At 43.4% G+C, this 17,986-nt stretch overlaps 1 protein-coding gene across 3 annotated transcripts in view; it reads left to right on the top strand.

Moving 5' to 3' along the window:
• Window positions 1–17,986, top strand: part of SLC17A5 (solute carrier family 17 member 5) — a 108,336-nt gene that overhangs the window by 70,996 nt on the left and 19,354 nt on the right. For all 3 annotated transcript variants that reach the window (XM_063916816.1, XM_063916817.1, XM_063916818.1), the window contains exons 5-9: window positions 1,903–1,989; window positions 2,173–2,291; window positions 5,396–5,554; window positions 9,258–9,390; window positions 15,058–15,205. In XM_063916816.1, coding sequence (XP_063772886.1) covers window positions 1,903–1,989; window positions 2,173–2,291; window positions 5,396–5,554; window positions 9,258–9,390; window positions 15,058–15,205 — 646 coding nt within the window. The remainder of the gene's footprint in view (window positions 1–1,902; window positions 1,990–2,172; window positions 2,292–5,395; window positions 5,555–9,257; window positions 9,391–15,057; window positions 15,206–17,986) is intronic.

Raw genomic sequence — 17,986 nt, 5'->3', positions numbered from 1 at the left:
CTATATATATATATATATATATATATACATACATAGCAGACAGCGGCGGCACTCAGAGACTTGGAATAAAGTGCATAAATCTTTTATTGTAAACTTTCTACGTTTCGGGGTACGCAGCCCCTTCGTCAGGATAACCAGCATATAACAAATACAGTGTTTAAATACCTTAACCCACGAGGACGCTCCGCTCAGCCTCCATTCGCGTCGCCCGGGTTCCGGATCTGTCTCACCGGAAGTGACGACATCCCGGCCCGACCAGCCAGCGCGTTGGAGCTGTAAACAGAGTAACCATAGTTACCATGTACATAACAGTGCACCACATATCATAACTGCTCATAACACAACATATCTACAAACAAACAATCACATAGACCTAACCCAATCGAATTTGCATAATCCGCCCTGCCATTAGCTATCCCTTGGATGTTGTGACTATACACCTTTAATTACTGAGAGTTCTTCTTTACTCATATTAATTGATACTGGACCCCCCTCATGTGGATCCACCAAATCTAAGTTTGTTGTGTATACACTGACCTGCCCATGTGGATTGGTATATGTGGGCAAAACAGATTGTGAGTTCAGAATACGCATGGCCCAACATAGGTATGCGATAAGGGAGGCCATTAAATCTGTACAGAGCGAGCAGCCTGTCGCAAGGCATTTTGCACAGGCAAGGCACAATGTATCCACATTAAGGTACAAATTGATAGACCATGTCCCACGATCTATAAGAGGTGGGGACAGATCAAAAAGATTGTTACAGGTGGAAGCTATGTGGATTAACAAACTAAACACCATTGTTCCCAAGGGTCTTAATGAAACGATCAATTTTAAATGTTTTTTGTAACAGATAGAAGCTTGGGATCAGCGGGATGAGAACATGGACAACTGTGAGAGGTGGATCCACATGAGGGGGGTCCAGTATCAATTAATATGAGTAAAAAAGAACTCTGTTATTAAAGGTGTATAGTCACAACATCCAAGGGATAGCTAATGGCAGGGCAGATTATGCAAATTCGATTGGGTTAGGTCTATGTGATTGTTTGTTTGTAGATATGTTGTGTTATGAGCAGTTATGATATGTGGTGCACTGTTATGTACATGGTAACTATGGTTACTCTGTTTACAGCTCCAACGCGCTGGCTGGTCGGGCCGGGATGTCCTCACTTCCGGTGAGACAGATCCGGAACCCGGGCGACGCGAATGGAGGCTGAGCGGAGCGTCCTCGTGGGTTAAGGTATTTAAACACTGTATTTGTTATATGCTGGTTATCCTGACGAAGGGGCTGCGTACCCCGAAACGTAGAAAGTTTACAATAAAAGATTTATGCACTTTATTCCAAGTCTCCGAGTGCCGCCGCTGTCTGCTATGTATTGGTGAGGGACTGGCTGTCACTCAAAGAGGAGGGCACAGGAGCAAACATTTTGGATTCCGTGGGGACGGAGGGAGTGCCGGATTTCTCTGGACATTATATATATATATATATATATATATATAAAAATAATGTTACGCGTCAACTATAATGGATGACGTGGACCAATTTCTTCAATACTTACCTCTTGAGTCCTGCAGTAGGAAAATGCTGGGAAAATGGCCACACGTCGCTTCCCTGAAGTCCTGCGCAGTAAACTGGCACGGCGCTGCCGGCTAGACAGGACAGAGACTGCATATGGGCCACATCCTCCTTTCTTAATATGCCCCTGATATATACATACATTTTATATAATATTTCAGGAAAATGGATCTGACTATTACAAACAAAACTGTCTAGGAGTCTATGGGAAACAAAGTCATTCAAAATAATAATAACAATAATAATAAAATAGGATATACCTAAGTTATAATTAGCATGTTTGCACTTGATCATTTTTATAATGTTTAAACCTTTTTTCTTTTTAGGGGCACAGCTTGGAACGGTTGTATCCCTTCCTGTGTCCGGATTAATTTGTTACTACGTGAACTGGATTTATGTCTTTTACATTTTTGGTAGGTGACACATTTTACTATTCTATAGGTTTAACGTACAGTAGGTTTATTTATTATATTGCTACTGTTTGAAAATGTTACCATCCTCATGCACATACGTTCACAGACATCAGGATGGTTTTACATTTGCTTTGTTGTTAGCATTTGGATGTTTTCATTTCATTATGTTCTTTTCCTACACAGGAGCGCTTGGTGTCTTGTGGTTTATTATGTGGTTGATATTTGTCAGTGACACCCCACAAACTCACCGCACGATCTCAGATTCTGAGAAAGAATATATCCTGTCTACCCTCAAAAGTGAGGTAAGTAGGGATAATACAGATGGAGCCACGCTCATCTTGGCTTCTCTGCTGCACCTAGGCGCACCATGTTTTTTTAGCATAACCCTTCATCTATTGTTCTCAGCTGCAATACAATTTTCCTGTGAACATTCAGGATGCAAACGCGTCCAATTCTACAAGAGTCCTCTATTGAGTTTTTGACATGTGAAACAATTGTCCCTATGTTACATGAGCAAGATATCCATAGTTGTATTTTAACAGCATTAAAGTTATTGGGCCTATAGTTTGTTTTTCAGTCAATTGACCCATCTTTACCAGGCATCTCTGCATTAATACAATGCTTATAATAGTGATTTATTGTTAGGTGGAGTCCACTGGCGCTAGGGGCCAGATATACAAAGCCTTGAAAAGTGATAAACTAGCAACTGACCCCCTCCTATCTGTCGTATTTCAAACCCAGCCTGAAACATAGCTGCTGAAGTTTGGTAGCTTATTTCTCTCCACTTTATCACTTTCCAAGGCTTAGTACATCTGCTCCAAGATCATTTAAAGTAATCTATTGCTGCAGATGCAGGGCGACATGGATTTACCACCCCCACTCCACCTGCATCCCCAAGAAGAAAAGAAAGATGGATTCTGGGACAGGAGTGGATTTTTGCAATTGCACAGTGAGCGAAATCACATCTGCGAATGCATTAGCTTACAATTCTGAATCAGACCCAATGTCTATCTACATGCCAGTGTCAGGAATCATGATATTTGCAAAGCCTGACATTTTGTTAAAAAGATTTTGCTGTAACCCCTGTCTTGGTTAGCTCCCATTCACTGAGGAGAGTGTAAAATGTTTCAGAGACAATGCTAGTGTACCTTTCCACCAGTGTCCCCTAGTTTTTTATTAGCCAGGGATCTTGCTATTTTGATAGACATGCTATGAAGGAGAAAATGTCTTAAAACTAGTGTCATGCATTTTGTACCTAAAAGGAAAAAAAAGCCCCTGCCTCAACTGAAGAATACTTTCCATTATTTTCTTGAACTATTCACCGACAGACATGGAAGTAGAATAGAAGCCCTGGACATGTCTCCTGTTGTTGGTACAAAAGGAGAGCATGCTCAGGATGTGTTAAAAAATAAAAGTGATGCATTAAAGTCTTATCCACTGCAAGTCCCTTACAAAACAATCAAAAGCAATGATTGAAACAACAATCATATGGCTAAAAGTGAATACTAAAAATGCAAATCCTAATAATGGAAGCTTTAAGGGAAATTGGTAACTGTGTCAAAATTAAACAAGATCACCATTTTATCCCCAAGATTAGCCTCCTTATTCCTGTTGAGATTATGTCTCTAACTGTAGAGGGAATAATAAGGCCACTTTATCCTCGTCCCACCATATGGCTTGTCTGCTGACTGCACCCCTAAGGGGTATATTCAATTAGGGTTGAAAACTGCAGTCTGTCGAAAAGACGGCAGTTTTCGACTTTTTAAGGTCGAATCGTGATTCGACCTATTCAGTCCCAGCAGTTTTTATTCGACAAGTCGTGGAATTCGACATGTCGAATAGTACGTGAATCGTCGATATAGCTACCGATTCACGTACTTTTGAGTGAAACGGGGCCAAATTCGACAGGATTTGGCCCCGTTTCCGACCATCTCAGTCCGACATAAAAAAAAGGTCGGACTGAGATGTGGGACCCAGAGGAGGAAAGGGGGGAGCCGCAGGGAGACGGGGGGGACAGCCGCAGGGCATACAGGGGAGAGCAGCGCTGCAGCAGGATGTCTCACAGCCGCGCCGCTCACAGCAGCATCCACCCGGCTCCAGCAAGTGAAGTCACGCTTCTGTAGCCGGGTGGACACTGCCGTGAGGTCTGGCGGCTGTGTGACATCCTCCTGCAGCGCTCTCCCCCGTCTGCCCGCGGCTGTCCCTGCTGGTCTTACCGCGGCTTCCCCCCCCCTCCCCTCCTCCTCCTCTGGGTCCCTCATCTCAATTCGACTTTTTAAAAGACGAATTGAGATGAGATTGAATAGGGGTTGTTGGATCCATTCCGACAAATGCATGTCGGAATGGATCCGACCCTTACTGAATATACCCCTAAGTGTTGCTGTTGGTCCCAGTAGACAATATCTAGTTAAATAATGGCTAAATGATGGACTCTGGACTCCTGCAAGGAAGAGGCTGTGCAATTCCGTGTAATTTAGAATTCAAATGCAGCAGAAAGTGTGAGATCCATGTGCTGAGGATGCAACCACGGATCACCAGCACGACTATCATTATGATTCGCAATGATTCTAGGCACGTGTCAGCGTGCGTAAGCTGAAGCTTACTCAGACTGGCCATCGGATCCGGACACTGGGTCCAGTAAGTCTGCATCCAATAAGGCAGATCCTGGACCCGTCACACCTTCAAAATTGGAGCAAAATGCCTTTTTGAAGAACGGTGCCATCCCCACTTAACCCCCAAATGCCACAGTATGTCAGTTATGCTGTGGCTGTGACCAATATCGCAAGAAGTGTTCTGCACATGCGCAGATCCCACAGCATTGGGTTTGTACATAAACAATCACATACCTCCCAACTTTTGTCTTGATGAAGTCGGGACTCTCGTGCGGTGTAGCCGCGCGCCGATCCAAAAAGGGGGCGTGGCCTCGCCCGAGAGGGCGTGGTCTCACCATAAGGGGGCATTTTCCTGCCTTTTGAGGGCGTGCCCAGCACTCCCCGAGCAGCTGGGCAGCCCCCGCTCCCCTCCTAGCACTGAATGCATGCAGTGCTCGTGCGCACAGTTTTCAGTGATGACCGGCTGCTCTGCAGAGCAGAGCAGCGGGTGATCAAAGGCTCACCCAACTGCCCCCCCCCCCCACCCCACCCACGGGACACTGCTGAAAGCGGGACAGTTGGGAGGTATGCAATCAGGTTTACATACAAATCTGCATTCGGCCCTATAAGTAGAACATTACATTCCCCCCCTTTGGTTACCAGCTCCTCATGCATCATCTGTTAAGACATGCATTATGCAACAATTGCACTCTCATTCAGGGGTTGATTTTATGGGTTGGGTTTTTTTTTTTTTTATACGATAGCTGCAGTAAAAAAACAAACATAAAAGTTATGTCTTATTTTTTGTCTTCTAGCTATGTAAGGAGAAGGTCATACCTGTTTGTGCTATGATGAAGTCATTGCCACTGTGGGCTATTGTTGTAGCTCATTTTTCTTATAACTGGACCTTTTACACTCTGCTGACTTTATTACCTACATATATGAAGGAGATCTTACGATTTAATGCACAACAGGTAAGTCCAGGACAATATATTTGATTAGAACTCAATGCAAAATGCAATTTGCAGAATGGCTATGTTTTCTGAGAAAAGAATGATTATTCATTCACAGCTGTTCCCTAACGTTCTGAATGTCAGATGTTGTTCTGTGTTATTCATGTGCTGGGAGCTCTATGTAGAGGAGTTAAGTTGTGTTTAGGACAAATATGCTTATGAGGTTCCCATCACGAGGTGTTTAGCTATCAGATGTCATCTGCATACAGCACGGTCATGCTTAATATCAGCTCTGCACCTCCTTATGTTTTCTTCATCTGTCACTCCGATGTTCCTGGTCATATATACTGTATGATTAGTACCATGACAACCACAAATGCTTTGCACTGCGTACCAGGAAATGTGGATAAGTCACTCTCCGTGTACATTTATTGTTCTTCCCTTCAGAGTTTCTTAGGCCTGGTAACTTTATGGTGGAACTATTAAGAAAGGAAAAAACTTCCTCCTAGTACATTATGTTAACAAACACTATTTTAATAAAAGAAACAAAACATGCAATTATAAATAAAATCGGCTTATCTGAGTGTATGGCAGGTATCTCCGTATTGTCTGTAGCTGTATACAGCGCGTGGAGCCACCAATACAGGACTGGTGATGCAAAGAAAACGTCCAAGATAAAAATCCAAAGCAAATCCACGGGCCTCAGAAGAAATCTATCCTTAGTCAGTGGACTATTTACCATATTGGATTATCTTGGACTTTTTCTTTGCATCACCACAAACATACATTGGGGGCTCCAAGTGCTGTATACAGCTACAAATAATATTGAAAGGTTGCTGTACACAGAGTTAAGTCTGTCTGATGTCTAATTGTGTGTTTTGTTAAAGTAGTGTTTGTTAACATAACACACTGGGCCTGACTCGGAGGTGGACACAGAAGCTGCTGCGTGTATTGGCAGATGCCCATCTGCGACTTTATGCAAATGCCACTACAAAGTCCATCCCTGATGTACATTCATGCATCCCAATGAGCAAGGACTGAGACACCCACTTTGGCTGTCTCTGCACGCTGTAACACTGATTTGTGCATCTTACAAGCTATGGCAGGTGCCGTTTCTCCATCCGTGTATGGCCTCCTGTGTGAGCAGTTGAGCGTCTGTGTACGCAGCCACTTTCACCAACACACCCATGACGTTACCATAACACGCCTATGAGATGTACATCTCTGTGTGTGCGCTAAGCCACCTCTTAGTCACTGCCCGGGAAACCCAAATATATTTAAAATATGCTTCTCCGTGCATGCGTCTAACATTGCAACTTCCACTGTGTGGACTAAATAGGGACGCATGCATAGTAGCAGGAAATCACTTCACCATGTACAACATTGGCAATGCATCCACCTCTGATGCAGCCCCAATATGAGGATGTTTGTCCTTTCTGAGCACTAGAGCTATTCCCCACTACCCCTGGGCTCTGGAACTCTAGCTGTGGGGTTAGTAAAGTGTTAATAATAGTTATAATATGGTCTCTTGCTGGCAAACTACAGGTTCCAAAGTTTTGAAAAGAAGAGAAAGGTACTCTTTTGTTTTGGGCACACTACTACCTTAAGGTAGTAGTGTGTAACTTTAGGGTAGTAGTGAGCCCCAAACGTAAGTGTACCTTTCTCTCTTTTTCAAAACTTTGTACTATATAGATACACCTCCATGTACAAAACATTTCTCCTTCAAAATTTTTGGAATGTAGTTGTTTTCCACTGCATTAACCTACACGTTTTTATTTTCTATATAAATTTGCAATATGTTATTTACAATTATTGGTTCCTATCCTATGCACGAGTATACTCCATGTACACCCCTTCCCCACTCCCAGTTGTGAATCTACAGCAGGCCTGGCCAACATGTGGCTCTCCAGCTATTGTGAAACCACAAGCCCCAGCATGCCCTGCCACAGTTTTACATTCCCTAATAACAAAACTGTGACAGGGCATGCTGGGATTTGTAGCTGGTGAGCCACAGGTTGGCCAGGCCTGATCTACAAGTTCCAGCAAGTCAATTTAAATGGCTGCCAGAGCATGCAGGCACTTGGAGATATACAAGTACCAGCATATCCTGGCAAACAGGGTCTGCTGGCACCTGTATTGCATTTGTAAAAGCAATTAAAAAACAAAACCGAACTCCCTTACCAAATTTAAAAAACTCCTAGTCCCCTCGTTTATCTATGGGCTTGGTCCTCTTCAGTCCATATAAGCATCCAGCTGAACTTGACAAAACAAATAAATGCAGCAACATCTCCCTATGGCAGCCTGACACGAATGCAAGGTCACACGTAGACACGAATGAGTAGGTTGATGATTTGCAGCGGGATAGGGATTTTGAAACTGACTGGAATCAATAACTGGTTCTTTATAGAAGATCAAACAGACCTAAATGTCCGTAAATGCTGTATTTGGGCTTAGAACCAGCCGTCAAACCACAATGGGTCCCATTGGATTCTAAACCCCAACAAACCCACTAATTCGTAAATCTTGCCCCATTTATGAAGATAAAGAGTGCATTATAGAAGAGTCTAGCCCAGAGCTTGCCAAACCAGTCCTCGAGATCTACCAACAGTTCACATTTTCCAGACCACCTAGCTGGTGCACAGGTGTAGTCATTACTAATTGAGATGTGCTGCATTCATTCCTAAATGACAATTCTACAGATCTCCAGGAGGCCTGGAAAACATGAACTGTTGGTGGATCTCGAGGACCGGTTTGGCCAGCCTTGGTCTAGCCTTTATTTAAGATAGTACTTGGTCAGTCACCAGATGTCTGTGTATTTTCCCATTTGGTTTTGATCGTTTATTGCACTTTTGCAGCTTTCTCCCAATATATTTTTTCTATTACCTTCTTTAACAAATGCCTACATTTATACAAACAGTCCTGGTGCCCAATTAAATTCTACTTCATTGCATCGCTAGTAATAGTGATGGTGTTTGTAATATAACCAGTACATATCCTCTGTGATCTTCAGGCAGCTCAATCAATTGTTAGCCCTACATTTCTTCTCCAAAGTCCTAGCCTCTGTAGCGGCACTTCTATGCATTTAGGGGTCATGTTTCTGGGGATCAGTATGTGTCATTATACCGGTGCTGGGGGGGAGGAGCAACGTAGCCCCTTTCGGGCTCGGTGGCGAGCTTTGCTCGCCACAGGTTCTATTCTTCCTCAGAGGGGGATTCACCTACCTTGCCGGTATTCTGGCTGCGGTTGGTGCCCCTGGTGGGATCCCGGCGGCGTTATTGTGACAGCCCGGATCCCATCCATCGGTATGCTAACGGCATACCATTTTTCTGTATGTAGACGATATTCTGAGAAAGGTGCAATCCAGGGAACTATTACCATATCGGGCTACCTGTCCAGCTCAGGAATTGTTCCTAAAAAGCTATGGATGGGTATCTCTTACCTAACAAACCTTTTGTATGGGCAGTAGGAGAAAATGAAAACTCTAGTGGGGGCACTCAGTTATTTAATATCATCTTGATTTCTCAGTAGACACAAAAACAAAACACACAGACATGTATAAACTGGAATTGGATTGTACAAAACACAATGGTGCAAGAGCAGTCATGGGACTTTAAATAATACATGTGAAAAATTTAGCACTCCACCGCTCTTACATTGTACATTTTAATGAGCTCATTAACTTCACTGGTTGTTTGGATAATTGTGTTTGTCTGTTTTGTTACAGAATGGCTTTCTCTCTGCACTCCCTTACTTTGGGTGTTGGCTGTGTATGAACATTACTGGTCTCATTGCAGACTTCATGAGAGAGAGGCTGAATTTCTCAACTGTAGCCGTCCGCAAAATATTTAACACATTGGGTAAGTTAAATATAAGTCTGTAAGTTGTGAAATAATTTGCTGCACATACAATCATCATTCATCATGACTTTTAGCTGTCAAGCAATCAGACCCCACCCATATTATCTCCATAATGAGCATCAGCTGTGTGCTTGTTGCCTGGAAAGCGTTCTTGCAGGTTTTTGCAGCCTGACATGCGAAATATTCCTAGCCTTTGGTCGAATTTTCAGTTTTTCCTGTTACTTCTGAACAAATTACCACCACCTCATCCCCATAAGAGTAAATTTAGATTGTTTATTTATATACCTTTGTATCTTGGCAAACTAACCACAGATCTTCTGTGGATGTAGGCTTGCTCAAATCCTTCTGTCTTCATTTAATCCCAGACAGACCTGATGATTATGAGATCAGGGCGCTGTGATGGCCATATAATCCCTAATCTTTACGCTGAAGATACAGTGCATCCGGAAAGTATTCACATCGCTTCACTTTTTCAACAGTTTGTTATGTTACAGCCGTATTTCAAAATGAAATAAAAAAAAATTCCCTCAAAATTCTACACACAATACCCCATAATGACATCGTGAAAACATTTTTTTTTTTTTAGATTTTTTTCAAATTTTTATTAACAATAAAAAAACTAATAAATCACATGTACATAAGTATTCACAGCCTTTGTTGTTTCACCTTTGGCAGCAATCACAGCCTCAAGTCTTTTTGAATATGATGCTACAAGCTTGGCACACCTATCTTAGGATAGTTTCACCCATTCCTCTTTGCAGCACCTCTCAAGCTCTTTCAGGTTGGATCGAAAGTGTTGGTGCACAGCCATTTTCAGATCTCTCCAGAGATGTTCAATCGGATTCAAGTCTTGGCTCTGTCTGGGCCACTCAGGGACATTAACAGAGTTTTCCTGAAGCAACTCCTTTGATGTCTTGGCTGTGTGCTTAGGGTCATTCTCCTGCTGGAAGATGAACAGTCGCCCCAGTCTGTGGTCAAGAGCACTCTGGAGCAGGTTTTCATCCAGGATGTCTCTGTACATTGCTGCATTCATCTTTCACTCTAGCCTGACTAGTCTCCCAGTTCCTGCCACTGAAAAACATCCCCACAGCATATGGCTGCCACCACCATGCTTCACTGTAGGAATGGTATTGGCCTGGTAATGAGCGGGGCCTGGTTTCTTCCAAACATGACGCCTGGCATTCATGCCAAATAGTTCAATCTTTGTCTCATCAGACCAGAGAATTTTGTTTCTCAAGGTCTGAGAGTCCTTCATGTGCATTATTGCAAACTCCAGATGGGCTGCCATGTGCTTTTTACTAAGGAGTGGCTTCCATCTGGCCACTCTACCATACAGGCCTGATTGGTGGATTGCTGCAGAGATGGTTGTCCTTCTGGAAGGTTCTCCTCTTTCCACAGAGGAAGGCTGTAGCTCTGACAGAGTGACCATCGGGTTCTTAGTCACCTCCCTGACTAGGGCCCTTCTCTCCTAATCGCTAAGTTTAAACAGCCGGCCAGCTCTAGGAAGAGTCCTGGTGGTTCCGAACTTCTTCCATGTACGGATGATGAAGACCACTGTGTTCATTGGGACCTTTAAAGCAGCAGATATTTTACTGTAACCTTCTCCAGATATGTGCCTCGAGAGTCGATACAATCCTGTCTCGGAGGTCTACAGATAATTCCTTTGACGTCATGCTTGGTTTGTGCCCAGACATGCACTGTCAAGTGTGGGACCTTATATAAACAGGTGTGTGCCTTTCCAAATCATGTCCATCAACTGAATTTACCACAGGTGGACTCCAATTAAGCTGTAGGAACATCTCACGGATGATCAGTGGAAACAGAATGCACCTGAGATCAATTATTAGCTTCATGGCAAAGGCTGTGAATACTTATAATCATGTGATTTCTCCATTTTTTATTTTTAATACATTTTCAAAAATCACAATAAAAACTTTTTTCACGTTGTCATTATGGGGTATTGTGTGTAGAATTTCTAGGGAAAATTTAATTTATTTTGGAATAAGGCTGTAACATAAAATGCAGAAAAAGTGAAGCGCTGTGAATACTTTCCGGATGCACTGTAGTTCTTAATGACATTGGCTGTGTGTTTGGGGTCGATGACCTGTTGCAGAATAAATTTGGAGCCAATCAGATGCCTTTCTGATGCTATTGCATAATGGATAAGTACCTGTCTGTATTTCTCAGCATTGAGGACACCCTTAATCCTGACCAAATCCCTAACTCCATTTGCTGAAATGCAGCTCCAAACTTGTAAGGAACCGCCACCATGCTTCACTTTTGCCTGCAGACACTCATTATTGTACCGCTCTCCAGTCCTTCGTCGAGCAAACTACCTTCTGTTAATATTTTAAATTTTGACTCATCAGTCCAGAGCACCTGCTGCCATTTTTCTACACCCCAATTCCTATGTTTTCATGCATAATTGAGTTGCGTGGCCTTCTTTCCACCTCGAAGGTATGGCTTTATGGCCGCATTTCTTCCATGATGACCTCTTCTAGCCAGACTCCTTGGAACAGTAGATGGGTGTACTTGGGTCCCACTGGTTTCTGCCATTTCTGAGCTGAAGGCACTGATGGACAGCTTTTGATTTTGAAGGGAAGTAAGCATGATGTGTCTTTCACCTGATGCACTTAGTTTCCTCGGCTGATCATTGCATCTACGGTTCTCAATGTTGCCCGATTCTTTGTGCTTTAATTCTGAGAAATACAGGCAGGTACTTATCCATCATGCAATACCATCAATGAGTCGTCTGATTGGCTCCAAATGTATTCTGCAGTAGGACAACGACCCCAAACATATAGCTAATGTCATTAAGAACTATCTTCAGCGCAAAGAAGAACAAGGAGTCGTAGAAGTGATGACATGGCTCCCAGAGAGCCCTAATCTCAACATCATCGAGTCTGTCTGGTATTACATGTAGAGACAGAAGGATTTGAGCAATCCTACATCCACAGAACATCTGTGGTTAAGTTCTTCAAGATGTTTGGAACAACCTCCCTGCCAAGTTTCTTCAAAAACAGTGTCCAAGTGTACCTAGAAGAATTTATTCCGTTTTGAAGACAAGGGTATATTCAATTAAGGTCGAAACTGCCGTCTTGTCGAAAAGACCGCAGTTTTCAACTTTTTCAAGTCGGAAGGGGTTCCGACCTATTCAGTGCCGAGCATTTTTATTCGACAAGTCGGGGAATTCGACTTGTTGAATAGTACGTGAATCGGCGGTATAGCTACCGATTCGCGTACTTCTGCGGGAAACGGGGCCAAATTTGACAGGTTTTGGCCCCGTTTCCGACCATCTCAGTTCGACTCAGTCGAGCTGAGATGAGGGACCTGAGAGGGGGGAGAGCCGCGGGCAGACGGGGGAGAGCAGCGGGGAGACAGGGGACAGCAGCGCTGCAGGAGGATGTGTAATTGCCACCGCTCACGGTAGCGTCCATCCGGCTCCAGCAAGTGAGGTCCCGCTTGCTGGAGCCGGATGGACGCTGCCGCGAGGTCTGGCGGCTGTGCCACATCCTCCTGCAGCGCTGCTGTCCCCCGTCTGCCCGCGGCTCGCCCCCTTCATCTCAATTCAACTTATTTAAAGTCGAATTGAGATGGGCTTTGAATAGCCCTTGTCGGATCCATTCCGACAAATGTATGTCGGAATGGAACTGACCCTAATTGAATATACCCCAAAGGGTGGTCACCACAAATATTGATTTGTTTAAATTTCTCTTCTGTTCATTCACTTAGCATTTTGTTAATTGATAAAAATAAACTATTAACACTTTTATTTTTAAAGCATTCTTAATTTGAATAATTTTTTCCACACATGCCTAAAATTAATGCCGCTTTTTTCAATGGGTCTTCTGTTAGCATGGGCAAAACAATATACCCTTAAAACATTGGGAAGGTGCTCAATTTAATAAATAATGTAATGCAGGTGTAAACACACTACAGCGATGTCGGCAAAACAAATAGTCTATATCACTATGTGTGTATCCATAATTTGCGCACTCCTGTGGTCAGTAACAACATCTTCATATGAAGGACGGAGCAACATACCATTTCATTCTTCATTTTCACTGAATCAAGTTGCCAGCAATATCTTTTGTCAGCCCTGCAGCAGCTAACGACTGCGGGAGTGCACAAATTAGGGGTACACACACATTGATATAGATGATTTGCTGTGTAACCGTTGGCCAGAATGTTCAAAAATTCTGTTGTTCAAGAACTCTGTTATGCAACAACCAAAAGGATGCCTAAAATTGAGTATAAATGTTTGTATTTATTTTTTTATTAAAGCCTTTAATCTCACACAGTAGACTAGAGCAATGCTTACACAGTACAATTTTTCTAAATTGCTGTTAGGTATTCCACTCTTGGGGTTGATCTTTCCAATTTCTTGTCACCCTAATTCCAGGGCTATAGATTCTTAATCGCATGCCCTTAAAAGTGGATCCTGTGACGTCTCTATTTTACGCGTTTAGTCTCCATATGACACTTCATCAGGGGTATCTCTTAAATAGTTGTACAAATGTGACAATTTAATGATGTGCCAAAAATGGTTGTCCACCAAGGAAAATAGAGTTTAATAGTATATCAAGGCAACATCCAGCCTTAAACACTGTGCAATTGCAGCAAATAAAGGTTTATAGATATATTAGAATGATGGCCCACCAGGCAAATAAAGGATTAACAATCTCCAACTAGATCCAATAAAGCTTCCTGTGTGTCTCAGTCTATTGGAGAAGCTTTTACGAATGAAATGGCCAGTATCAGAAATGTTGTGAAAAAGTTTGGAGCTTTTTTTGGCGGTGGCTAGTGATCCATGCAAACATGGTCTGTTTAATGGAAATGCTATGGGAGTGCCACAGGCATGTCAATGCAAGCAGCTGCGTACACAGGCACACAGCGGCAGACATAGGTGGCCATAGTCATATGGAGAAACTGCTCCTGCTATAGTGCTGGTGCATGTGTTGATAGTGAAGTCTAAGAACGTACCAATCAGTATTACTGCGTATGCAGACACTGAAAGTGGGCATCTCAGTCCTTGGACATTTGGATGAACACAAGGGAAGGACTTTGTAGCAGCATTTGCATAAAGTCGCAGACCGTCAGTAGACGCTGCTGATTATGCTTCTGCATCCAGCTCTGCATCAAGCCCTCTATCCTCTTGGGGGAGACAAAAAAGAAAAACACAGAAAAAAGTTTTCCAGCTGCCACTTTAACACTGTTTCAGATGTTTTCCACAGGAACTAAAGTGGAACCTGATGTATAGAAAGTCTGCTCTGCCCACACATTTTCCTGACGCCAGTGAGAACAGCACAGCAATTACTATATGTGAGCTCTAGCAACCCCTTTCTGGTGTCCTCGGAAATCTCTGTTTAGCAGGAAATGATTCACATCCACAAACCTGTGTCAGAATGTTTGAGATTTTATTTGTTTTTAACATAAGATTGTGACTTAAACTTCCCTCTTTACATCACTGATTACCTTCAGATGATGGCTTTAGGAAATTTGTGATCAGCGTATAATTACAAATGCTTGTTCTTGTTAGTGTCTTCATCTATTAAAGAAGGATCCATTTTTATATTAGATTTGGATTGCAGATAACTCCAATGCATGTACATGTATACACTTATACTATATATATATATATATATACTTATTATGGATATTTTTTAGGAATGATTGGACCTGCAGTATTTCTGTTGGCGGCTGGTTACACTGGATGTAGTTATACCCTGGCAGTTGTATTCCTCACACTGTCAACCACATTTGGAGGATTCAGTATGTCTGGATACAACATAAATCACTTAGACATTGCACCATCGTAAGTGTTTTTCTTTTCCATTTAAATTGCTAAAGTCGCTTGCACCAAAAAGACATCAAGAAGCTGTTCATTACATTGTTATCCACCTGCTTTGATAAACATTTGATTTTGAGTTCATAGTTCTCTTATTGCGTTCCATATATTTATATTAATCTGATATATTTTGCTCCAAAATTGTGTAATGTTTGCCAAACTTTCATTAGCATGATGGCCTCATAAAAAACTGTCATTAAGATCAGTTGAGAGAACATTAATGGAATATTACCTAATTTAAAGAGATGGATGTATAGAAACACAATGACAATCACAGAATTAATCAAAGAGATCAGTAGCTACCAAAAAAAGTGTTCATCATGGAAATGTTGTTCAGGGTCAGGGAATAATTGTTCGTATGACTTATTGGGCGGAAATCAAATCTTTTAGACGCCAGCAGTCACTAGACGGCGCCCAACGGAGATATTGAAATATAGCTCAGTTCGGGTGCGATCAGCTGCCGGTGACTACATTTCAGCTCGCTCCCACCAGGGGGTGGTGAGCTGAAATGTGTGAAAATTGAATCATTTGGGCGCTAAAACTGTACTTTTTCCAATCACGCCTATTAGTTTAGTCGGGTTTAGCCACTTTACGCGGCTAAACCCAACACTAATGCGCAATAGGGGGCATCAAATGAATATCACCCCCTGTGATCTCCTGTCACTTTAGATGGGAGATTGGGAGGCAATAACATTTGAATTCCCGCTAAGGGGGGGATTCAATTAGTGCAATTTTTAGACCAGTCGAAAAAACTGCACTTTTCGCCCGTTTTTAGGGCGAATTTACATTTTACCTATTCAATGCCCGTGCCATTTTTTCGACTGGTCAAAAAATCCTGCCTTGGCGAAAACCACGTGTATAGGCAAATTTGCCGCTGATACACGTGTTTTGTTGAATTTGCGGGCGTTTTCCCCCGTTTGTAGGTCCATTTTTGCCCATGCCGATTCGAAAAAAAATAAAGAAAAGCCATGGGCGAGAATGGATCCAAAAATGGGTAAAAATCTCCGCTATTGAATACACATAGATTGAATTAGTGCCAATTTTCCGATTGTCTGAAAATCTGGCACTAATTGAATATCCCCCATGATAACTGTCTAAGAGGTTCTCACAGCTAGTATTCTTGTCCAACATTTACACATTGTCAGCTGCTACCCCATTTGCACTGACATGAAAATCCCGGGTTATTGCACGTGAATGCACATCAACCCCGGGAATTTTGTCAGTGGAAACGGCTCAACTCTGGTCCAGTGACCTGGGAATCCAACCCTGCTACGAGCAGGGTGTTTCCTGGGAAGAACCCGGGTAAAGCTCAGTGTAAACAGGTAAACCGTTGTGGATCAGACTCAGGACCCTTTTACAGCATAGGAAGAGCCGGTGCTAGTAGATTATAAGTGCCAGCGCTGCCCCTGTGTGCAGTGGTGTCATCGTCCTGGGAATAAGACAGGTCCAGTTCCTGTGTGAAAGGGGTCTCAGCCAAGTCGCATCGGGGTTGGAGCCGTGTACACAATCCTGGGTGTGACACAGCTTTGTAATCTGAAAGGGGTATTAATTACTGTTTCTGCTGACTATGGGGCGTACGTATCATAATTAGCCTTTTAAATGCAATTGTGGTGCGATAATCTTAATTTCTCTGACGTCCTAAGTGGATGCTGGGGACTCCGTCAGGACCATGGGGAATAGCGGCTCCGCAGGAGACAGGGCACAAAAGTAAAGCTTTAGGATCAGGTGGTGTGCACTGGCTCCTCCCCCCATGACCCTCCTCCAAGCCTCAGTTAGGTTTTTGTGCCCGTCCGAGCAGGGTGCAATCTAGGTGGCTCTCTTAAGGAGCTGCTTAGAAAAAGTTTTTAGGTTTTTTATGTTCAGTGAGTCCTGCTGGCAACAGGCTCACTGCATCGAGGGACTTAGGGGAGAGAAGTTCAACTCACTTGCGTGCAGGATGGATTGGCTTCTTAGGCTACTGGACACCATTAGCTCCAGAGGGAGTCGGAACACAGGTCTCACCCTGGGGTTCGTCCCGGAGCCGCGCCGCCGACCCCCCTTGCAGATGCTGAAGATTGAAGGTCCAGAAACCGGCGGCAGAAGGCTTTTCAGTCTTCATGAAGGTAGCGCACAGCACTGCAGCTGTGCGCCATTGTTGTCACACACTTCACACCATAGGTCACGGAGGGTGCAGGGCGCTGCTGGGGGCGCCCTGGGCAGCAATGTATAATACCTTTTATGGCTAAAAAATACATCACATATAGCCCTTGAGGCTATATGGATGTATTAAACCCATGCCAGATATCTCAAACTCCGGGAGAAAAGCCCGCCGGAATAGGGGGCGGGGCTTATTCTCCTCAGCACACAGCGCCATTTTCCTGCTCAGCTCCGCTGTGAGGAAGGCTCCCAGGACTCTCCCCTGCACTGCACTACAGAAACAGGGTAAAACAGAGAGGGGGGGGCACCTTTTTTGGCAATATTTTATATATTTAAGCTGCTATAAGGATACAACACTTATATAAGGTTGTTCCCATATATATTATAGCGCTTGGGTGTGTGCTGGCAAACTCTCCCTCTGTCTCCCCAAAGGGCTAGTGGGGTCCTGTCTTCGATAAGAGCATTCCCTGTGTGTCTGCTGTGTGTCGGTACGTGTGTGTCGACATGTATGTGTCACGATCCGGGTATCTGGACGCCATTTCTTACCCATCAGATGCCTCCTAAGGCTGGCTCAGCGCTCCAGGACCGGATTCCATCTGTTATCCTGATGTG

Source organism: Pseudophryne corroboree, chromosome 4 (genome assembly GCF_028390025.1).
Source record: "Pseudophryne corroboree isolate aPseCor3 chromosome 4, aPseCor3.hap2, whole genome shotgun sequence".
Classification (NCBI taxonomy): Eukaryota; Metazoa; Chordata; class Amphibia; order Anura; family Myobatrachidae; genus Pseudophryne; species Pseudophryne corroboree.
The sequence above is the reverse complement of the archived record's forward strand: the minus strand, read 5'-3'. Positions and strand labels throughout refer to the sequence as shown.